The sequence below is a fragment of the Coptis chinensis genome, chromosome 6, assembly GCF_015680905.1.
Source record: "Coptis chinensis isolate HL-2020 chromosome 6, ASM1568090v1, whole genome shotgun sequence".
Lineage (NCBI taxonomy): Eukaryota > Viridiplantae > Streptophyta > Magnoliopsida > Ranunculales > Ranunculaceae > Coptis > Coptis chinensis.
In genome coordinates, this window is record NC_141461.1 from 66464649 (window position 1) to 66485497 (window position 20849).

Consider the following 20849-nt stretch of genomic DNA (forward strand, 5'->3'; position numbering starts at 1 on the left):
CACATCAATCAGGTTTTTAACATCGTCTCCGATCAATTTACTTTTATTTGGTATATCTTTGAAACATGCATTGTCAAATTTTACAATTGAATTGCTTAATTGTGCATCGATAACTTTTATAAATTAATAGTGTGATTTGTTTTCTTTATATTATTGAAGCCAATTTGGTTTGATACAACATTCGTATTTTCTTTTGGGTTGAGTTGGTGCGAACAATGCAGTAGCGATGGACACTTAAGAATATTTTTCACTGTTGTAATTAGCGCAAATACTTTGGTTTGTAACAACTCCGAGTTGGTTTTATTTTTGCGTCATTGCTTGAAATGAGGTTGTGTGGTATTTCAATACCGTGTTAATGTTACTTAATATCTCATCCGGCGGGTTATGTGCAAGAAGCTACTATATGGTCAGAGAATAAATGGTTGTCCCATTGGCCAAAGTAAGGAAAGGTTTAAAGTTCCAAGTTATTTAACTGCTCTTCCTAAACCTTTGTGTTACCATACAATAAGTAAGCAAACCGACATTAGGGGCATGATTTCGAAGCATGTCCTTTTCTTCTCCTGAATTTTAACCGCTCTCTCTTTCGACTTACATATTATTCCTTTTTTTTTTCTTGTATTATTTGGTTTTATTGCTCTTTTTGATGGAAATTTTCAGTGTTCAGAAATTTAATTATTAACGTTTGTTGAAACGTGGACAGATTTTAAGGAGGCTGAAACACCAGAACATGATGAAAATGCTTGATTTCTTTAAAACCCCTCAAGATTTTTGTTTTCAGTGAATTCAAACAGGTAGTGGGCTTATGTAATTATGAAGTTTTTTATTTTTTTTTCTTGAAATTTGTCATTGAATATGTTAGCTATTGCGACTGATTTATTGCAAGGGAAATTTTTTGAAATGCCTTCCTGATAGAGATCAAGTTCAAGCCTTTGCTAACCAATAAGTACTTAATTTACTCTTAGTTGCTCAGTTTATTTTATATTAATATCTATTGTAAGTTGCTAAAAGTTCTAATAATCATTTTTACCCATTTTAGCTTTGTTTCAATTTTGAGTTCAGTATCTACGTATAACGTATGTGCTTAGATATTCTTTTTTGAAATTCTTCAGGGGAGCTCATTGCAATACTTACATTCTAATTTTGTTATTAATCGAGATACGAATCCGCATAATTTTCTTATTGAGGATGGATCTATTGTTAAGGTTGTTCATTTGACTTAGAAGGGTATGCATACATTTATTTGGGTATTCTTTTTCACATGCAATTGGAATTTAATTTTTGCTTCTTTATTTTTGCTGTTTTACATTAAATGGTTAAGAAATTAGAAAACAAAAAAAAATGAGAATTTGAACAAAATGCCAGAAAAAATGTAAATCTAGAGCTTTTAAGAAATGGATGCGAGTTTTTAAAATGTAAAAGTTGAGGTCTATGGCCTTATTATACCTTATAATTAGTGGCAAGCATGGACACTTTTCACTAGGTTATTTTTTTTCCCTTTTGAGCGCATGTATGTATATGTAAAGTTCATATGTATTTGCCATTGAACACTAAATATTCTAAGCGGCCTAATCATGAGTGTAATTAGCCCAATTAATTAGCCCATGTTGAATATTAGCCGGTAAGATCAAATAAACACCTAACAGACTAAATACAATTGACTAATTTCTTGACCTAGTTGATAGGGTATTCTTACCCCAATAATTTAGGGTACCCATAATTTAAACAAAATAATTCTAAAAAGATTTCTTTTATAAAATCCATGATGTAAGCAGCCTATAAATAAGGGTCAAATTTATCAATGCCGTCAAGTCCAACGGGTTCTTCAGAACTTTTCAATCTTTTATTGGAAGAAAATATATGAATATATGAATATATGATGGATCAATACTGCATAATCTCTTATACTGATTTCATATGTCATTTATTTGGTTAAATAAAGGTCTAGCACTGTGATGATTACCCTTTTTACCATTAATTGATCACGATATCAATCAGGATGATCAAAGCACCATTTAAGATAAATACAGATGCATATATATGACTACGCCAAAATGATTGATGAGGAATACACGATCTAGTATTGAAATTATTTATACGGGAGATTTTGATAGGGTCATGGCATGGATAACAAATCCGTACTAAGCCCACAAGATCCTCATTTGTGTTTTAGGCTTCAGAAAACTGAAGTACAGACGTACAGTAGAATGAAGGACTCTGATATTCGAGTGAATTAGATTTCCACCCCCAGCAACTTTGCCAATTAGACTTCCACCCCCAGTTCTTTCAATATTAGACTTCCACCCCTAACTTCACACCAAAATACATTCCGTCTGTTTGCTACATGTGCAAGTACACATCTACCCCTCACCAGGTAAAATGACAAATAAACCCTTTGACTCCCCCAAGACCAAAACTCATCCAATTGCCACGTGGCATCATCACACCCATCTAACTCCATCTAATCCAATGAACCTAAATTTTTTCCCTAAATGACGTCCACTACCCCTGCCCACCTAAAATTCCCAAAATAACCTCACTCAAGTTTTCTCAATGGCCACGTGGCAAAAATAGCCGTTTGGTTCTAAAAACGTGACCATTGTTCATTGTTCACTTAGAACAATGGTTCTGAACTGGAAGAAACTCAAAGGGGAAGAAGAACTGGAAGAAAGAAAAACTGAAAAAATGGGAGGTGGTGGAGAAATAGTCGCGTCAAAAGCAACGTTGGAGAAGGTTTTTCCACTTTGTACACTTGCGTGTTAGATTATTAGTTCTTGTTACTTAGAGTACTCTCATTTACTTATTAGTTCTTGTTACTTATTTGTTAAGAGTACTCTTTTTGTTAATTTTAGGATCGTGGTTGCTTCTCATGTGGAAAGCTTGATCATTGGATTGAGAATTGTCCCTGGGCGGCTCTCCTTGCAAGAGATGCGATGTTGGTCGTGTTGTGAGAACTTCACAACAACCTCATTCATTTGGTGAAAAGTTTTTGAGTTGCCCAAACCCAAAGTGCGAGGCTTTCAATGGATGAAGGATGCTCAAGGAGTCAATCGAACAACAAACTCGGCAACAACCTAGTAAGTTGTTATCTCGTAGATGGGGGAGCTCTTACGTAGGGAGTTCTAATGGGAAGTGGAGAGTTTCAATTGAAATAGAAATGGATAATTTGTGTGATGGGTTCGAGGCAAATGTATTTGTGAAAGGGAAAGAGAAGGGTTAAGTTTGTAGTTTGTTGAGTACTCTAGTTTGTTAGAGTACTCTTAGTTTTATCAGTATTGTTGTTTTGTTTTGGATGTTTCGTTATAATCTTGTAAGAGTCATCTTGTAATCCTGCCAAGTTTAAGGTTTTAGTTTTGCCGTTAGTTTTAAATGTTGAAGTGTAGTTTTAGTTTGGTAATGAAGTACTCATGAAGTTTTAGTTTGTTAATGAAGTTTTAGTTTGTTAATGAAGTTTGAGTTTTGAGTACTCTGAAGTTTTACTCATGTTGTAAATGTTCATTCAATTTCAATCAAGAGTACTCTTCAATCAATCAGTCTTCTCAAATATGTTGAACTGTATGCAAAACAGTATTGCAGAGGAGAGTATGTTTGTCAGTCTTCAATCAATTAGTGTATGTTTGAAAACAGAGGAAAGTAGTAACAAAAAGAGTAAAACAGTATTGCAGAGAAAATAGACTCGAGAAAAAACCAAAGAAAACTAACACTGACTCTAAACATTGAAACTAGAGTACTCTTGACTCTTGAAACTAACTAATAGGACAAAACATTGGAACTACCATAGGAGAGTACTCACCATAGGACACTTAACACTGACTTGAACTCCTAACTTGACTTTAAACATAGATCTTCAAACATAGAATGCTTGAACTTCAACCATAGAGCACACCATGAAACAGGACAAACTTGAGATTACTTCTTCTTGTAGCTGGACTTCTTCTTGCTCATGCAGACTCCAGCTGCTTCTAGTGCCAAGACAATTTCTTTAGCTTGACGTGCAGGTGATTGTGATGGACACTACTAAAAAAATGACATATTATGACGCTTGTTTTTTATCTATCTTGACGGCTTTGCTAAAAACCGTCAAGATAGGTGTTTTAGTAATATTTTTATGACGGCTATTGCAACATTATGTCGTGTATGACACAAGCGTCAAGAAAATATAATAAATTTATGACGGCTGTTGTAACATTATGTCGTGTATGACACAAGCGTCAAGAAAAATATAATAAATTTATGACGGCTGTTGCAATATTATGTCGTGTATGACATAAACGTCAAGAAATATAATAAATTTATGACGACTGTTGCAATATTATGTCGTGTATGAGACAAACGTTAAGAAAATATAATAATTTTATGACGGCTGTTGCAACATTATGTCGTATATAACACAAGCGTCAAGAAAGTATAATGGTGTTTCTAAAACAATCAAATTAGCAATAGAATAAATCGTGAACCTTCTCAAAAAAATTTGGGCACCAGCTGGGTTGGAATATTTTCGCTTTCACTTAAACAGTTAACAACTTAACAAATAAAAATGGCATTCAATTAAGGTATGGTAGCTGTTAGGTAGATTCCACTTATTTAGACTCCAATCTCACTCCAAATCCATACAGTTAGATTCTATTAGCATTTACGGTTACATTATTATTTCCACGCCTTCTACAAATCCTAAAAGGGTATTTTCGGTAGATACATTCGGTTGAGAAAATTAAAACTTACGAGACAGAGAAAAACCCAAAACCTTTCTTCTCCAATGACCAGACCCTTCTCCATCCTCCCTCAACGTTGCACAGTGAGTCTATGGTTACCTATTGAACCGAAGTTCTCTATCCTTCTTATCTCATCTGAAAAAATCATTTTTTAATGTTTTTTTTTTTTTTATTTATTATTATTATTATTTATTATTATTATTATTATTTTCATCAAATATGATGGTTCAGTTGATGGCATAATCCTTCTTATTACCTTTGCATTAGGCACTAATTTTCCACAAAATAAAGATGACTATTTTCACAAACCCCCCATTTTCACCTGCATTGGGAATGCTCTAAGTATTAGAAATATCAAATCACTTTATGAGTGGTGTTAAAACTAGATGAAGCTAATCACTTTGAAAGTGATTTCCCCATATTTCTAATTAGCCCAATTACCTTTAAAAAAAGTTCAAAACTGAACTTAATATCGAAAAGAAAACCGAAAATTTAAAAAGAAAACCTTTAAACTGCCTACGAAATTTTCAGCGAAATATTTATTTCTCCAGAAGCACGTTAGGTCAAGGAGGAAAAAATATATCTCCTGCTCAAGCCGATTCAGGTAGGTATGCTACACTCTCTCAACTCTTCTTCCCTCTCCCAATTCTATCTCACGTTACATTTCAATTTCACTTTTCTTTTTTGGTGTAATGTATTTTGGTGAAAAAGCACAATCTTTTTCGGTGAATTTTGGTGGAGTACGGGAAAGAACAACAAAAACAGGTTTGTCTCTCTCATTGTCTCCCTTTCAAATATAGGATTAAACCACGATTTTTCTATTTTACTATTGTATTATGATTTTTTAGTTTTGTTGTTTGAGTTATCACATTTTTCATATTCTTAAATTGGGTATTTAGGGTCTGTCTCATATCGAATAAGAAGGGTGGGGTATTTTGGTTGTCAAAAAAAATCGTGTTGAATCTGATCTCCCCTTAGCTTAATAAAAAAAGATATTTCATCTTTGCTTTTTGAAATGGTTATTTTCAAAAAGATGCTAATATCATGTTTGACGAGATGCCTGAACGAAATGTGGTCTTAGTTAACAAAACTATTATGGGCTTAACTCGAAATGGGTATAAAGCTCTTTGACACTAAGAGTTCGATTAAGGTCTTCTATTTCCCCTGTTTTCTCCCTCAGTTCTTTCCTCAATGCATCCATCTCTTGGTTACTGTTGAGCTCTTTGTCTGTTAGATTTCGATTATGGTTAACTAAATCTTCTATTTCTTTGCATTTCTCTTTCATTTCCTTTCTCGAAACCTCCATCTCTTGGTTACTCTTACGCTCTTTGAATGTTAGAGTTCGATTGAGATTGACTAAATGTTCTATTTCTTCTGTTTTCTCTTTCAGTTTCTTTCTCAATGCCTCCATCTCTTGGTTGGTTTTAAGCTCCTTGACAGTTGGACTTTGATTACGACTAACTATATCCACTATTTCTTCCATTTTTCTCTTTCATTTCCTTTCTCAAAGCCTCCATCTCTGTTGGACCTTGGAATTATTGTCACCTTCAATATTACTCGATCCTGTATCAAAGTAAAGTTCACAATGTTACTTCTATGTCAATGAAAAAATTGACTTACGTAGAGAATTTAAGTATGCTGATCAGTCATGTCTATCTATATTTAGACTAGGACATACCCGAGTAGTCGTGATTGCCATATATGTCAGCTTGATGTTCGGAATTCTCATATCATTGGTCTTTGCAAAAGCATGCTATATTGTCATTAGATCCTTTTCTCGCGACCGATTCATTCCGAGGCACTTTCGAATTGCATGCAACATTCGCCCTGAGACTTCCATGTGGTTGTATGCAGTTCCTAGTTCCTTGGAGCGTCTCAATGACTCTTTTTTTCATGAGGCGTTGGAGCATCTCTTGGTACAGGCGAGGACAAGTTATTGCACCGAGTAAGCTGAGTTAATGTTGCTAGATTGCGAGCGGGGAGTTTTCCGTTTACGTTTTTTTTCTCTTGTCTTTGTTTCATTCCAATATCCGCAATCTGCATTGTTATCTACAACCGAAGGTTGTGTGCCGTTCGAGTTCTTTGGAGCGTCTCAATGACTCCTCCGTCAAGAGATGTTGGATTATCTATTGGTACATTTGATCGCAAATTCTTACACCGAGTGGTGAAGTTAAGTTTGCCGCATCGCGAATGCAAATCGCCCTCTAGATCTCTTTCTTCTCTTCATTTAAATGCGGCCAATAGCAAGCCGAGGAACTAAATTTAAGATTGCCGCTCGGGGAACTGTGTTTTCCTCACGGAGAATGGCAAGCATTGACGCGGAATACTTCGTTTTATCAAAAGTGTTCCCGGTTAGTTCTTCGGTGCTTGTGGCGGTTTTGCAGGAATATTTCCCATTTGGCAAATGTCTCCAGTTGTTGTGGACACAGAACGAGAATCACTTGTGAGTGTACCGGCTCCTTTTGTGAGGCATGGTGTACCGTCAGAAATACAATGTTTTAGGTTTTCTATTCTCATTGAAGCTCAGACCAAGGGATGTTATTAAAAGACTGAATATAAGTTTGTTTTGTGTGGCCCCTTGCTTTCTTGTCAAAGCAATTGCATCTTGAAGCTAGCCTAATGAAATAAGTCAACATTGTTGAGGCTGTATTTCAAGCTTTAAATAAGGTACCTGTCTAATTATCTATAATATGTCCTATATCCTTCCCTAATGGCCGGTCATTGCATGTTATACATCTCGCTTGTATCTTTGTATATAGTATGGACTAGCTCTAAATAAGTGTTGTCCCTAATTAGATGAACTTTAGTTTTTTTTTAATCATGCTAGATGTGTGTTATACAAGATGGGGTGTCCAATAGTAAGCTTTTATTGTTCCAGTGTTAACAACATTGATTATGTAAGTGAATTGGCAAAGTAGGGACTGCTCTTACACTAGGTGATGGACTGATTTTTTATTCATGTTGGTGGGCATTCTGAGCATTTTCCAGTGGCATTTCTAGCAGTTGTGATTTTTCGTTTTGCAAATAGCTCTGACCAACTAAAGATTATCTGTCTTTTCTTTTCTTTAATAAGTTATCTTGAATTTTAGTTTAAGCAATAAAATTTTCTGATAAATGGTTCCAATCTTTGCACAGCTGGAACTACAGGGTTGAGCTTAAAGACAATTCGAGTTTAGATCGGTATATGCAGTTCCTTGGCTAATATTTAATTTGTTGATGATGGAGTTTATTAGAATGACTTTTAGTTTGGTTGAATGTGCTATCAAATAAATGTATCTAGTATTTTTCAGTGATGTTGGATAAATGATAAATTGATGTAAGGAATAAGTGTTTCCGAATGGTTTGAAAATACATGGGTTGAAGTTATTGTGGATGTTTTAATTTTATTTTTGAGAATTTTATAGCTGTTTTATTGGCGAAATAAGTTTACAGATTAGGAATTGAATTACAGGTTATTAGGTAGGAATTGAATTACAGGTTATTATGCAGTATTTTTTACAGGAAAAATATAATAAAAATATATATAATATAAAAAAAAAAAAAAAAAAAAAAAAAAAAAAAAAAAAAAAAGATGACGGTTGTAGAAGAACTGTCACAGTGTAAACTATTTGTTGACGTATTTTTCTTCCATAAAATGACAGTTTTGTAGTAGTTGATAGGCATTTCATGACGGTTCTACAATAGTCAATGGGCATTTTATGACAGTTCAACAGTAGTCAATGGGCATTTCATGACGGTTCCACATTAGTCAATTGGTATTTCATGATGGTTCTGACGTGAACTGTTAGAAAATATTGTTAATTTCTTGACGGTTCTAACTATAATTAATGACGGTTATATATGAGGTGTCATAATAAAACTTACCTACTATGACATTTTAAAGACTAATATATGTCATAATGGGAGGACCTTCTAAGACATCTTTCTATGAACCGTCATAAATTTAATGACGGTTTTGGTTGACTTTTTATGACACCCTCAGTAATGACGGCTAGATTTTCAATCAGAAAGTGTCATGATATGTATTTCATGACAGCTAAAAATTGTCATAAAACGCCCTTTTTTTAGTAGTGGGACCAGGTGATTGTGATGGTCCTGGACCACCTACTCTTGATGATCGCCTGAGAAGAAGAGGATGTGCTTTTGTTGGTGGTGGTGTTGGTTGTGGTGGTTAAGTTTGTGATGCAAATTTCAAATCAAATCCCTTTGGTGGTGGAGGAGCAAACCCCGGTTTTGGAGCAAAGCCGGTGGAGGATATGATCCTAATTCATCTTCACATCGACCAAAATAAGAGTCCAATCAGTAAATAGCACATGCAATTGCGATCTACTGGACTTTGAGAGACTTAACCTACCATCGTTCTCCATCATCTCCAAGAACACCCTCGATCTTTCTTGTCTTTGAGCAATGACTTGATTTGCTCAAAAGATTGTTCAATTTGTTTGCTATCTAACTCAAATTTATTCATTGTTCTGCTTTCACCATTGTTTGTTGAGTTTGTTTTGTTTGCATTTTTGTGTGAGGAGATGAAAGATGTGATTGGTGATGTGAGTTGTGCTTGGGGGTGGCTATGCCTTTATAGAACGAGAGATGAACAATGTTTATTCACGAGGCATTGACTAGCCGACCTAGAAAACTCCTAGAAAAAGCGGATGTAAAATTATCACAATAACTCATCACAATATTTCTATTTCTATAGAGTACTCATTTCTATATGAGTCTCTTCCTATATAAGCAAACACAATATCACAACTTTCTTTCTTAATATGCTAACTTGCTAACTTAAGAGTATAAATCCATAAGCGCCAATTTTAAAAGAGTTTTAAAACCCAAGATCGCCATTAATCCATCGGTCAGTAACCAAAATAAGCTATACATTGACACATACCAAAATGAGTTTTAAAACCCAAGATACACCATGTTTCGTCCAAAATGAGTAAAAACAACCAAAACAAATGCAAACATACTAACTTACAAAGTATCATTCATCCAACTATACATTGATTTGCAGAGTACTCTTGATTGCATTGTTCCAAAAGTATCCCAAAAGTAACTCCAAAAGTAACAAGACTAAACCCGACCACCTTGAACTTTGGTCTAGGTTGTCTGGGGCTTCACGGATAGCTTCTCCAGCGGCTTGACGGTGGTGCCTTGAAAGGATCCCTAACACTAGTAGCTACTCCACAATTTGTTGGTGCCTTGAAAGGAGCCCTAACACTAGCGACTAACACTAGCAATATTCGTTTTTCTTTATGATCGGCATGTAAAACACTTGCACTATTCTTTTCTTCTTTTTTCCCTCTCCTTGCTTCATGATCAAGTCACCCATAGCAGCATGTAAAACACTTACGCTATTCCTTTGCCCTTCTCCTTGCTTCATGATCAAGTCACCCATAGCAGCATGTAAAACACTTACACTATTCCTTTGCCCCTCTCCTTGCTTCATGATCAAGTCACCCATATATGTATATGCATTGCTCGGTGCTTTGAAAAAGGTATGTCCATTGCTTTGGCTCTTCCTTGGGTATTCATGTCTTGGTGGTGCCACTCTAACTGGTGCATTGTTTGGTGGTTCTGCTATAGGGTCACTTGCAGGAGCATCACTTGCAGGAGCATCACTGCCATTTCTTAATGCCTTGTATTTTGACTTTTTAATACCACTCTGAGTCTTCCGCACAATTTTTCTACAAAGCAAGACAAAAACAATTTAGATTTGGTATCATTTTAGTAACAATGACTAACCTAGTACAATCACAACTTACTTTTCCCTGTCCATGACAGTGGACTCTCCTGTCACAGTTCTAGACCTTGTCCAAGGTTTAGGTTTCAGTCTTGATGTTGTTTTCTTTGCATTGCTTCCATTACTTCCATTGCTTGATACTTCTGATGCAGCAGGACCCTTACATGACCTTGCATTATGCCCTTCTCCTTGACATTTGCTGCAAGTCATTTTCCTCTTTTTATAGACATGCCCATTTTCATTTTCATCCTCAGCCCTCATTCTCTCCTTTCTAGGCCTTCCAATACCCCTCACCAAAGGAGGTGGTTTCACATGTTTGGTTGGATCCTAAGAAAATAGAACACTTTACAAATTTGTTTAAAGAACATAAATTTGTTTGAAGAACATTAAACTTGGCAAATATATAAAACTCATATATAAATACATACTTACAGATTTAGGCCAATCTTTGACATCTTTCATGGGTTTGACATTACTTGTGTAAGCTAGCTTGTACTCTGCGACCAAAAGTAAAGAGCTGCATTACTCAACCCACTCAACTCTCCTTGGTAAGAGCACTCTCACCGCATGAACACACACAATCCCGGTCATCGCCATGCCCTACATTCACAAGTGTGGTCCACAATATTGATTGACCCACCTATCACCATGGTAATTTTTCACCAAAAAAGATGATCATCTGAACCTTCAAATGTGTAGTGGGGACATACTTCAATCATCTTGGATATATGTTTATTCACTCTAGGGACCAATCCATTTTGATCCCATTATTTACAAGCCTGTTTTCTCTTGTACCTTAAACTCATCAACAAAATGTGATATTTGTCAAGTAAACAGGTAATTTGAAGGTCTCTCAGTTCCAAGATCCAACTATTGAAAGACTCTGAGAAATTACTACTTACTTGTTCAGCTTTAAGTTCCTCAGCAAAATGAGACCTAGCCCATGTTTCATATTCCTCCTTTTGCAACCACTTATGTGCTTCAATGTTTTCTTTTTTTATCACTTCCATCCACCTCTCAAAGTCTTCCTTTTTATATGCCTTTGAGGCAGCCCATACAAGTTGTTCCATATACTCACCCTTGAACAACTTTTTGAAGTTCTTATACATGTGTTTGAAACAGAACCTATGTTGTGCTCTAGGAAATATGCACTACAGCTTGAATCAAACCCTTTTGCTCGTCGGAAATAAAGGTAACAGCGAGGGTGTAGTTCTAGCTTCTCACCATGATACTCAAAAACTCACTCCATGATTTGCTTACACTCAGATCTACAAATGTATATAGCCAATGGAAATAAACCATTATTTCCATCTAAAGCAACCATGCTAAGCACCTGGCCTCCATATTTCCCTTTAAGGAAACAACCATCCAACCCCACTAATGGCCTACAACCAACTGAAAAACCCTGAATACAAGCATCAAATGAAATACACACTCCTTCAAACTGAAGTGTGTCAACATCTCTTGAGTATTTTGCAATAGTTGATAGACCATTACTCTCATGAATCTACAAGCAAGCAACAAACATGCAATTATTCAGTACAATCAATTTGACAGTTGAAATCACAAAGTGTAAACATTTATAAAGTGTATACCATGTTACATAGCACTGGGATCATGTTGTAGCTTTCCTCATAATCACCATAAATCTGTTGTAAAGACTTGAATCTTGCATTCCAAGCTGTCCAATAACTTATATTGACATGAAAACCCTCATGACTTCTTCTTTTATGAAAAGCAGAGTCATGGTTTTGAAATGAACCTTGGACAAAACAATAGAAGAGTTACTACATTAGTACAATGTAAAAAGACAAATATGAGATAATTAAACTCCACACACTTATAATTAACTAACCTTCATTTGATCTTGAATTTTTTCGACTACCCAATTTGCATTGGCCATTCTTCAACATATCACAATCACCGACAAGTATGTATTGGCTTCAAAGGTATTGATCTCATTGTGAATCCATCTTCATCTCTCTCCTGAAATAAGCTACCCATGGATATTGTACCTTATTTATGTCTTCCCCTAAACAAACCACTCTAATTCTTAATGGGTCATTCTTGATTAAGTCACCAACAAACTTATTTCCTATACAAAAATCTTGTATATCATCTCTCAAAACATCAATGTTAGGCCACTCCATTCCCACCTCCCAAATTATTGGTTTGTTCCGATTCGCTTACTTCCCTCATCTATATCAATATCACATGGAGTCCCCGCAGAATGTAGTCAACAAAGTCTACTTTGTTTGCAATGACATGGTCCTCCTCATCCTCGAGGAAGAATGTGTACTCTTATACCCCTCATCATCCCCCTCAATCTCATGGGTCTTGGGTGGTGGTGGTGGTGGTGGAGAAAAAAAAAGGTGTTGGTGCATGTGAAATGGGTGTTGTGGAATCGATATAAAGGATGGACTGAAATATGTGGAGTAGATGCATTGGTTGTATGTGGTGGTAGAGGTAATATATCAGCTTGTGGAGCTAATATATCAACTTGTGGACCTGAACTTAGAGGTACTATTGGTGGTAAATCCTCATTCCAGTCATCCTCTCCATTAGAATCATCTAATGCACCAATACACTTCTTTGAGTAAAAATCATCATTATCTTTAATGCTAGACTTATTCTTAGTGATACTTCTTCTCCTTGTACTCATTTTCTTTGCATTTTTGGTAGGCTTCCTACACTTTGAAGTTCTAACTTGTGGAGTTGGCACAATCATAGTTTCAACTAGCTCTATAAGTTCCCCTTCAAGTTCAACAAATACATGACTCCACCCCCTTATATCTACCTCCATTTTAGCCCACATTTGCATCAAATCATTGTCATTCTTAACATACACCTTCTCACCATTCAAAGTGTACAATATTTCAAATCCTACACTAATATCAAACAAATAGTTCTCCTTTATATCATCTACTAAATCCATAAAATTTATCCTATCCCCGTCCACATTCCTCATTTTCTCCATAACACCACCTCGATAATTATCTTGGGAATATAGTGAACCATCAGGTGCCTCTTGAAATGTCCCATGATAATGAAGGATCAAGTTTCTTTTAGCCAAACAGTCCCATTCCATCTGATTATTATAACAACCAAACAAACAAAATATCCAGCTTACAATACAAGCATGAATCAAACATATTTATAAAACAAAACATTCCACCATTATACACGTTTTCAACTATATAAACAATAACTCATGTTACAATGACAAAAACTTAAATAGATTGTACTCAAACATATGTTTTTAACAATAACATTATCATGAAAGTTAAACACTGGACTAAAAGTTTTACATTTCTCACTTGACACACTTTAAACCACCTAAAAACATGTTAAAACTGATTAAAGGTGCGAAATTTAAGCAACTTACCTTGAAGTTTTTGTAAGATCACGTGTAAGTAAACCAGCTACCACCTACTTACTTGCTTCAGTGTACTTGCTTTGAGTTCTTGTTCATATGGATTTGTCTAGTAAACTAGATAAAGTTGGGTTTGTCAAGATGGAGCTTTACATCATGTTGGAGTTCACAATGAAAATGTTGGAGCTTTACTTAGGATGATTCAACGATTTTTTTCTTGAGCTTAGCTTAGCTAAGAAGAGTAACATGTGCCATCTTGAAAATGTTTCTCGATGAGACGTGTTGTGCATGTTTTGTTCTCCACCGTTGATAGATTTCGTTAGGATGATGACACGTGGCCATTGAGAAAACTTGAGTGAGGTTATTTTGGGAATTTTAGGTGGGCAGGGGTAGTGGACGTCATTTAGGGAAAAAAAATTTAGGTTCATTGGATTAGATGGAGTTAGATGGGTGTGATGATGCCCGTGGCAATTGGATGAGTTTTGGTCTTGGGGAGTCAAAGGGTTTATTTGTCATTTTTACGGTGAGGGGTAGATGTGTACTTGCACATGCAGCAAACAGACGGAATGTATTTTGGTGTGAAGTTAGGGGTGGAAGTCTAATATTGAAAGAACTGGGGGTGGAAATCTAATTCACTCTCAAATATAACTTATGTGTTGGTTGTGCATTGTGATAGGGAGATGTATAATGATTAATAACTAAGAGATTTTCTACTACTTGCTACTGATCGCCAGTGACAATGAACTTCATTACTATCTTTTTTTCCCTTTTGGTCGTTCTTCTTTGCCTCTTATTCCTAAAGAAAATATGCTACAAATACCACGTATTCAACTTGTAAAAATCTATTGCTATATAATGAAAATGAATCTTGTATATATTTGCTGGATTACATAAATTGGGTCAATATAACAAGGGAAAAACAACAAATTATATAAATTTTAGTTTTAGAAAATCGGATTTAGTAACAGATGGACAAGTGCACGGCGTACCTTAAAATTAGGCCACGACTTTAGGAAACCGCTGTGGGCATTTTGTTAGCTGAAGGCTCTTGTTTCCCCCAACTAAAAGCTACTATGGAGCATATGTTCCCTAAACCCCGTCTAATTGACCTCAGCATCAGTCAGCATGTCTAACCGGTATCAAAGAACAGAACCGTTTGCGGGCGCCAAAGCAGAGCTGTTGTGACTTGAAAGATCCAAAGATCTCAGGTAATGTTCAACTACAAATTAGCATCCTTCTTAACGTTAATTACTCTTACTGATACTGTGCTACATACTCTCCTTGTGTCCTTCACTACAAATTACCCTCAAGGCTACATACTACTCACTGTTTTCATGTCCATGGAAAACAACTTGCTAATTTTCACTCCGTATTAAGACTCCACCTTTTACCCTTTGCAAACAATATAAAATACAACTGGCAAGAATATGCCAGAAGGGATGCAATCTCTGATAATTGATGCAGATAGTATCTGTGGAAGAAAGAACACCTTCTACAAATCAAAATAGTAGATACATAACCAGAAGGGAGCAATGTGTGAACTGGTGACTGATACGGCCTTTAGAAGATCTGCACTTCTAAAACGGCTCTATCAAGGTATAGACATGATATTTTACATGGAAACATATAGCATTCACACGATACCACACCCATTTTAAAGTTGCCTGGTTACCGCGATTCATAGACTATACCAGCTCAATTGTAAAGACCACAGATATATACAGTATGTCTGCGAGATGGAACCAATCACCATATACAAATGCTGAGAAGGTATATACCATCATATACTATTCACGGGTCTTTTCAAAATTAAATTGAAACATCATCAGGCTTGCATCCTTGCAGGTCAGCACCATCTGGTATCAACACTACAGAACCAGTTGTTTTACGATTTTCAAGATCTACATGAGCTTGTGCTGCTTGTGAAAGAGGGTAAGTGTGGTTAACACGAACCCGCAACACACCAGATGCGACATTGGTAAACAGTTCTCCAGCAGCTTTTAGTAGCTCATCTCGAGCTTCTGTGTAGTGAAAGAGTGAGGGCCTTGTTAAGAAAAATGATTTTGCAGCAAGCGCGGACAATGGAACAGGGTCTATTGCACCTGATGACTGCCCGAAGCTAACCATGTATCCACAAGTCTTCAAACATGCCAGTGATCCCTGAAAAAACGTACATCCAACATAAGAATCCGAAATCTGTACAATAAACAGTCGGTAAGTGGTATACATGGAAGCGTAGAAAACAATTTAGTTCACTTGTCCTCATGTAGTCATTCATCAAGTAACACTCAATATGAATGTTTTACAAATATTTTCTTTTTTGGAACATGATCAAGTTCCAATAGATAAGAATAAATACTTACGGGCTAACAGCTCTTCCCAATCTCTTGATATACAAGTCAATACAGAATTTAAAAGTGGTAGGTCTTTGCCTATTCAAAATCCCTTTTATAGTAACACTAATCAGTCTATTATCTAAAACACACAGATTTTTTCCCTAGCATGTATGTTTTCTACAAAGTCTACATCGTAATGTATCTTTTCTTACAGAGCCTACCTGGAATGTATCTTTTCCTACAGAGTCGTAGACAACATCAACTCCTTTGCCTGATGTTATCATGCTGACCGCAGCAACAAAATCCTCTTGAGTGTTGATTATGATGTGGTGACATCCATCTTCTTTGGCTTGAGCTGCCTTCTCTTCTGTTGATACAGTTCCAATTACAGTGGCGCCAAGGGCATTTGCCCACTGGCACAAAAGATACCCGACTCCTCCAGCTGCTGCATGAATAAGGACCGTGTGTCCAGCTTCTACCTTCATAAACATAAACCACACATCTCAGAACTAAAAGACCACTAACTAAACAATCTGGGGAAAACATTTAGAAGGAGAGCACTACAAGCAGAAACAATTCATTTTCTTGCGATAAACATCAAACATTACTCATAGTATGTACCATGTAAAAATTGTGAAGAAAATTCATTATTCATTTATAGTACAGAATTTCCAAACAAGGAAAATGAAACAATTGGTAAAATAGAAACATAAAATATTTATTACATGGTTCTTTTGGGAATGTGTACATTAAAGAATTCATACATTATGTTCCCCATCTTACATCTATCTCTTTCGAAAACATTTGAGGTCTTAAAACCTTAGGTGGACATGTCCTAGTGCTATTAAACTTCATGATTTTCCAATGAGCTACTGCAATTGAAGTTAAAATAAAGTTGAAGGTACCAAATGACTGAAATTATAAACAAACCTTGAAGCATCGGCGAAGTAAGAACCAAGCTGTCATTCCCTTTAGCATGACAGAAGCGCCAACAATAGGATCTATAGAAGATGGGACAGACACCACGGCACTTGCAGGAAGGATCTGTTCTTCAGTGTATGAACCCATTGGATTTCCCCCATAAGCAACAATATCTCCAACATCCCTTCCAGTTAATCCAGGACCAACAGCTGTCACCGTCCCAACTGCTTCTCTGCCTGATTAAGGGAAGAGAAAGACCTTTCAACAATTTAATCTCACCCTACACTTTCATTTTTTTTTTATTTTTTTTTTGCAGCAGACACATAGTATCCACTCTATAGTTTAGCCTTTTTCCATTTCAAAAATACAACTTCAGCCACCTATACCAAGACAGATATAATAAAATAAAGTCGAGAAATGCAGCCAGTTTCTGCCTCTCCTGTATCGTTTAAGTATGGAGCGAAGCTCTACCGTCCCTCCTCACCCAGATGCAAAACCAAATTGATTCATATTCTACTACCATACTTATCATCCGAAAATATGAAAATGTTGTTATGTTATGCTAAAGCAGATTGTTATGTTATGCTAAACCAAATTCAGAAGCGACCCATGTAAAGTTTATCAAGTTTTAAAACTTGGAGACTTGTAGTCACAATTCATATAATGATTATCACGCTCTAGAAACACATATAACGCACCAGGAATAAAAGGCAATGTAGCAGATTTGTAAGCTCCTTTACGAATTTGAACATCAATGAAGTTGAGACCAATAGCCTTGTTCTTCACACGAATCTCACCCTCACCTGGCTCTCCTATTTCAACATCCTCCCACTTCAAAACCTGCAGGCAGTTCAAGAAGTACATTAATGCCCTAACCGTTACACAAATGTATGAATAAACAAGAAGTTCTTGTTTTAACCCAATTCAATCCAATATGAGGGTGCACTATGAATTTACATCTGTACTATAAAACTCAAAATGGTTCCAGCTTCCAACCCAAAAACATAAATAGTGGCTCAGGTAATAGGTAAAACATATATTTAGATCTAGGGTTCTAGATTTTAGTGGTAAATACATCGCATCTCTTACTTTGTACCTCCTATATGTAACAACCTCTCTAAAATTGTACATGAGGAGAAAGCGGGGAAAGTTTATCAGATTTCGATGCAGGTAGGGGCCTGCTTAACAAGTTTCCAATAATGATCACATTTGCACAAAAAATAAATTACACGACCACATGATCAAGCCTTAAAAAGCAAAATAGTTCAAATCTTTTAACAAAGAAGTAATAATCCAAACAAACAAACATCTTGGGGTGGTCTAAATTTGAGTAAGAGCATGAAGAAAGTATTACTACCTCAGGTCCACCATGCTCATGTACTCTAATTGCTTTCACCATCTTTGTTCCTTCTGTTGCCATTGCTTTCACAACTGTTTTATTATTACTTGTTCTTAAGCAGATGTTTTTCTTGTAATTATTGTTATTGCTACTTGTTAATGGAAAAAATGAAGATGGTAATAATTTGGTTTGAGTTAAAGAAGAAGTGAGATAGATTTGGTGGTTGAAGAATTTTTTCCGATATTCCGAAAATGATTGTTTCGGTTTTTCAGAACATATCTCGATCACGTGAAATTTATTTCTCCGCCATAACGGAAATAATTTTTCCAATTTGTATTCAGTTTTTGGTCAACCAAGTTTTCGAAGATTCTCAATGTTTGACTAATAATCTATCTGTCTGTCCTTCTATTCTATGCAAACCATTTAAAATAAGTTTTCGGAACTAATTGGTCCATGAGCGATATGCAATTAATTGGTGATTTAATCGGTTATATTGGATGTATATATTTAATATTTTCAAAATGTATAATAGTATAATCATATCAAATATTTCTAAATACAAAATATATCAAATTCTCATAATCACATCTAACTAGTTCAATTTTAGAGTACTACATAATGTCAAACACAAAAATTAAGTTAAATAGTTAAAGAAATAAGGGGAGAGAGAAACGATAATATATATTAGAGATATAATATAATAATTTGTATATTTAACTTTCGTTAAGGAGGGAAAAATAAATAAACTCTTAGTTTTGTTTAATATGATTAGGTTCTATTATTGTAGTCGCCATATTTATAGATGGATCATATATGTATTGGGCCAAGAAAATAGGCCCAAAACTATAGTATGTATTGGCTAAGAAAATAGGCCCAAAACCATTTTATGTCCCTTGAACTAAACATATATAAAGAGAGATAAGGTCATAAAAAGATGAAAGAGAGATAAGAGCATCTCTAGGTGGTGGTAGCATACTCTTCATATTTGAAGAATGCGAATGGAAAAGTTGGTCGCAAATTTCGACTAACTCTAGGTGGTCGCAAATTCGATTACCAAAAAACAACCCACGTGACATTAATCGCATCGTCGCATGACAGCTTGTAATGTCGCCCATGTATAATTTGAAAACAACCCACGCGACATTAGGAGTGGCGCGCGACAGTGCAACTGGCGCGTGTGGTGCTGGTCAAAGTCAAAAAAGTTGTGGGGCGACATTTGCAATGGCGCGCGACATTACCAATGTCGCGCCACATCCGCATCCAAATTGCCAAATTTGCGAACAAGCAAGTGATGCGACCACGAATGCGTCCACCTAGAGTTGGAATTCCGGGAAATTCCGACGCATTTCTTCAAATTTGAAGAATGCGACCACGAATGTGTCCACCTAGAGATGCTCTAAGGTCATAAATGGGAGGAGATATAAAAGAGAAAGAGGGGAGTGAGAAGAAAGAAACGAAGGAGAAAACTAGACCTGGAGAGAGAGAAAAAAAAAATGAAAGAAGGGAAAGTGGTGATACAACATTTGGCGCCCTCGGTGGGATCGATGTGGTTCTCTGGATTGATGATTATAGAGTAAAGTCTTCAAAAAACGAGTTTTACAAGGTGAGACTTTTGTGTCAACTGGGAAGAAGTTGAGTGTAACAATGCAAGAACTGATGTTGTTCTACTTGTCCTCAGTGGAAAGTCACTTCGACGAACAATATCTCCAGCTCTTAATTTCAAATCTTTCTTTCTTATTCGTGCTTGATTTATTGGACAACTTCTTTACTGGTCCTATTCCAAAGGAGCGAGCTTAGATCGCTTTCTCGAGTCAAACAACTTAGTCTTTCAAACAATGCATTTGATGGGGAGATTCCTACCGAACTTGGCCATCTTAAGCAGTTGGTTTATCTTAACTTGGGAAGTAACAGGTTTGTGGGCCAGATTGCACCATCACTATTTTACAACTGCTCATCTTCATTGCAGTACATTGACCTTTTGAACAACTCTCTTACTGGAAGAATTCCTCTATGGAATCAATGTCAGCTCATTGAATGGCGATTTCTCCTAGCTACTATGGTCTAACAAGTTGGTAGACTTTCATATTATTGGAACTTTCAGATAAGTCCTTAAACTTCCAGCATCCTAACAGTATCAGTTTAGCTTCACCATTTGATCTCCAAAATTGAATTTTTCTTTACAAAGTTTGGATAACTCAGTTATATTCACTAGAGAGAGTATTACAAGGTGCAAACTTCTCGTAGAGTCATTAGAGTGATATTGAATCCTCAGTTTTCTTAAATCGTTACTGAATTTCGATTTGTGGGGTAGTTTGATATTGAATGAGTGTTGCTTAAAGATTGGTTGTCTGGTTCATCTCCTTTTCAAGTCTGTGTCTGTAAACTAATAATTGGAACTTTTAGATAGTTTATTTCACTGTTTAATGGCTAA

At 35.9% G+C, this 20849-nt stretch overlaps 1 protein-coding gene across 2 annotated transcripts; it reads right to left on the minus strand.

Moving 5' to 3' along the window:
- Positions 1–15292: 15292 nt before the first annotated feature.
- On the minus strand, positions 15293–18721 carry LOC147494030 (uncharacterized). 2 transcript variants are annotated; one of them, XM_086566297.1, is made up of 6 exons: positions 18437–18633; positions 17778–17919; positions 17089–17315; positions 16380–16637; positions 15925–15982; positions 15293–15843 (listed from the first exon to the last, which is right to left on the minus strand). In XM_086566297.1, exons 1-6 carry the CDS (start codon positions 18497–18499, stop codon positions 15632–15634), a joined length of 960 nt encoding a protein of 319 aa, XP_086422423.1. In that variant the 5' UTR covers positions 18500–18633; the 3' UTR covers positions 15293–15631. The 2 variants fall into 2 exon arrangements, with proteins under 2 accessions (XP_086422423.1, XP_086422422.1); XM_086566296.1 differs by having other exon boundaries at positions 15293–15982; positions 18437–18721.
- Between the last annotated feature and the right edge of the window lie 2128 nt (positions 18722–20849).

What these genes read in the sequence shown, in the direction of transcription:
- LOC147494030 (XM_086566296.1), bottom strand. Translation starts at nt 18,499, where the DNA reads ATGGCAACAGAAGGAACAAAGATGGTGAAAGCAATTAGAGTACATGAG. An exon ending in TACATTGCCTTTTATTCCTG is followed by an intron (nt 17,316 to 17,777) that starts GTGCGTTATATG and finishes TCCCTTAATCAG; the next exon opens with GCAGAGAAGCAGTTGGGACG. An exon ending in TAGGAAAAGATACATTCCAG is followed by an intron (nt 15,983 to 16,379) that starts GTAGGCTCTGTA and finishes ACGTTTTTTCAG; the next exon opens with GGATCACTGGCATGTTTGAA.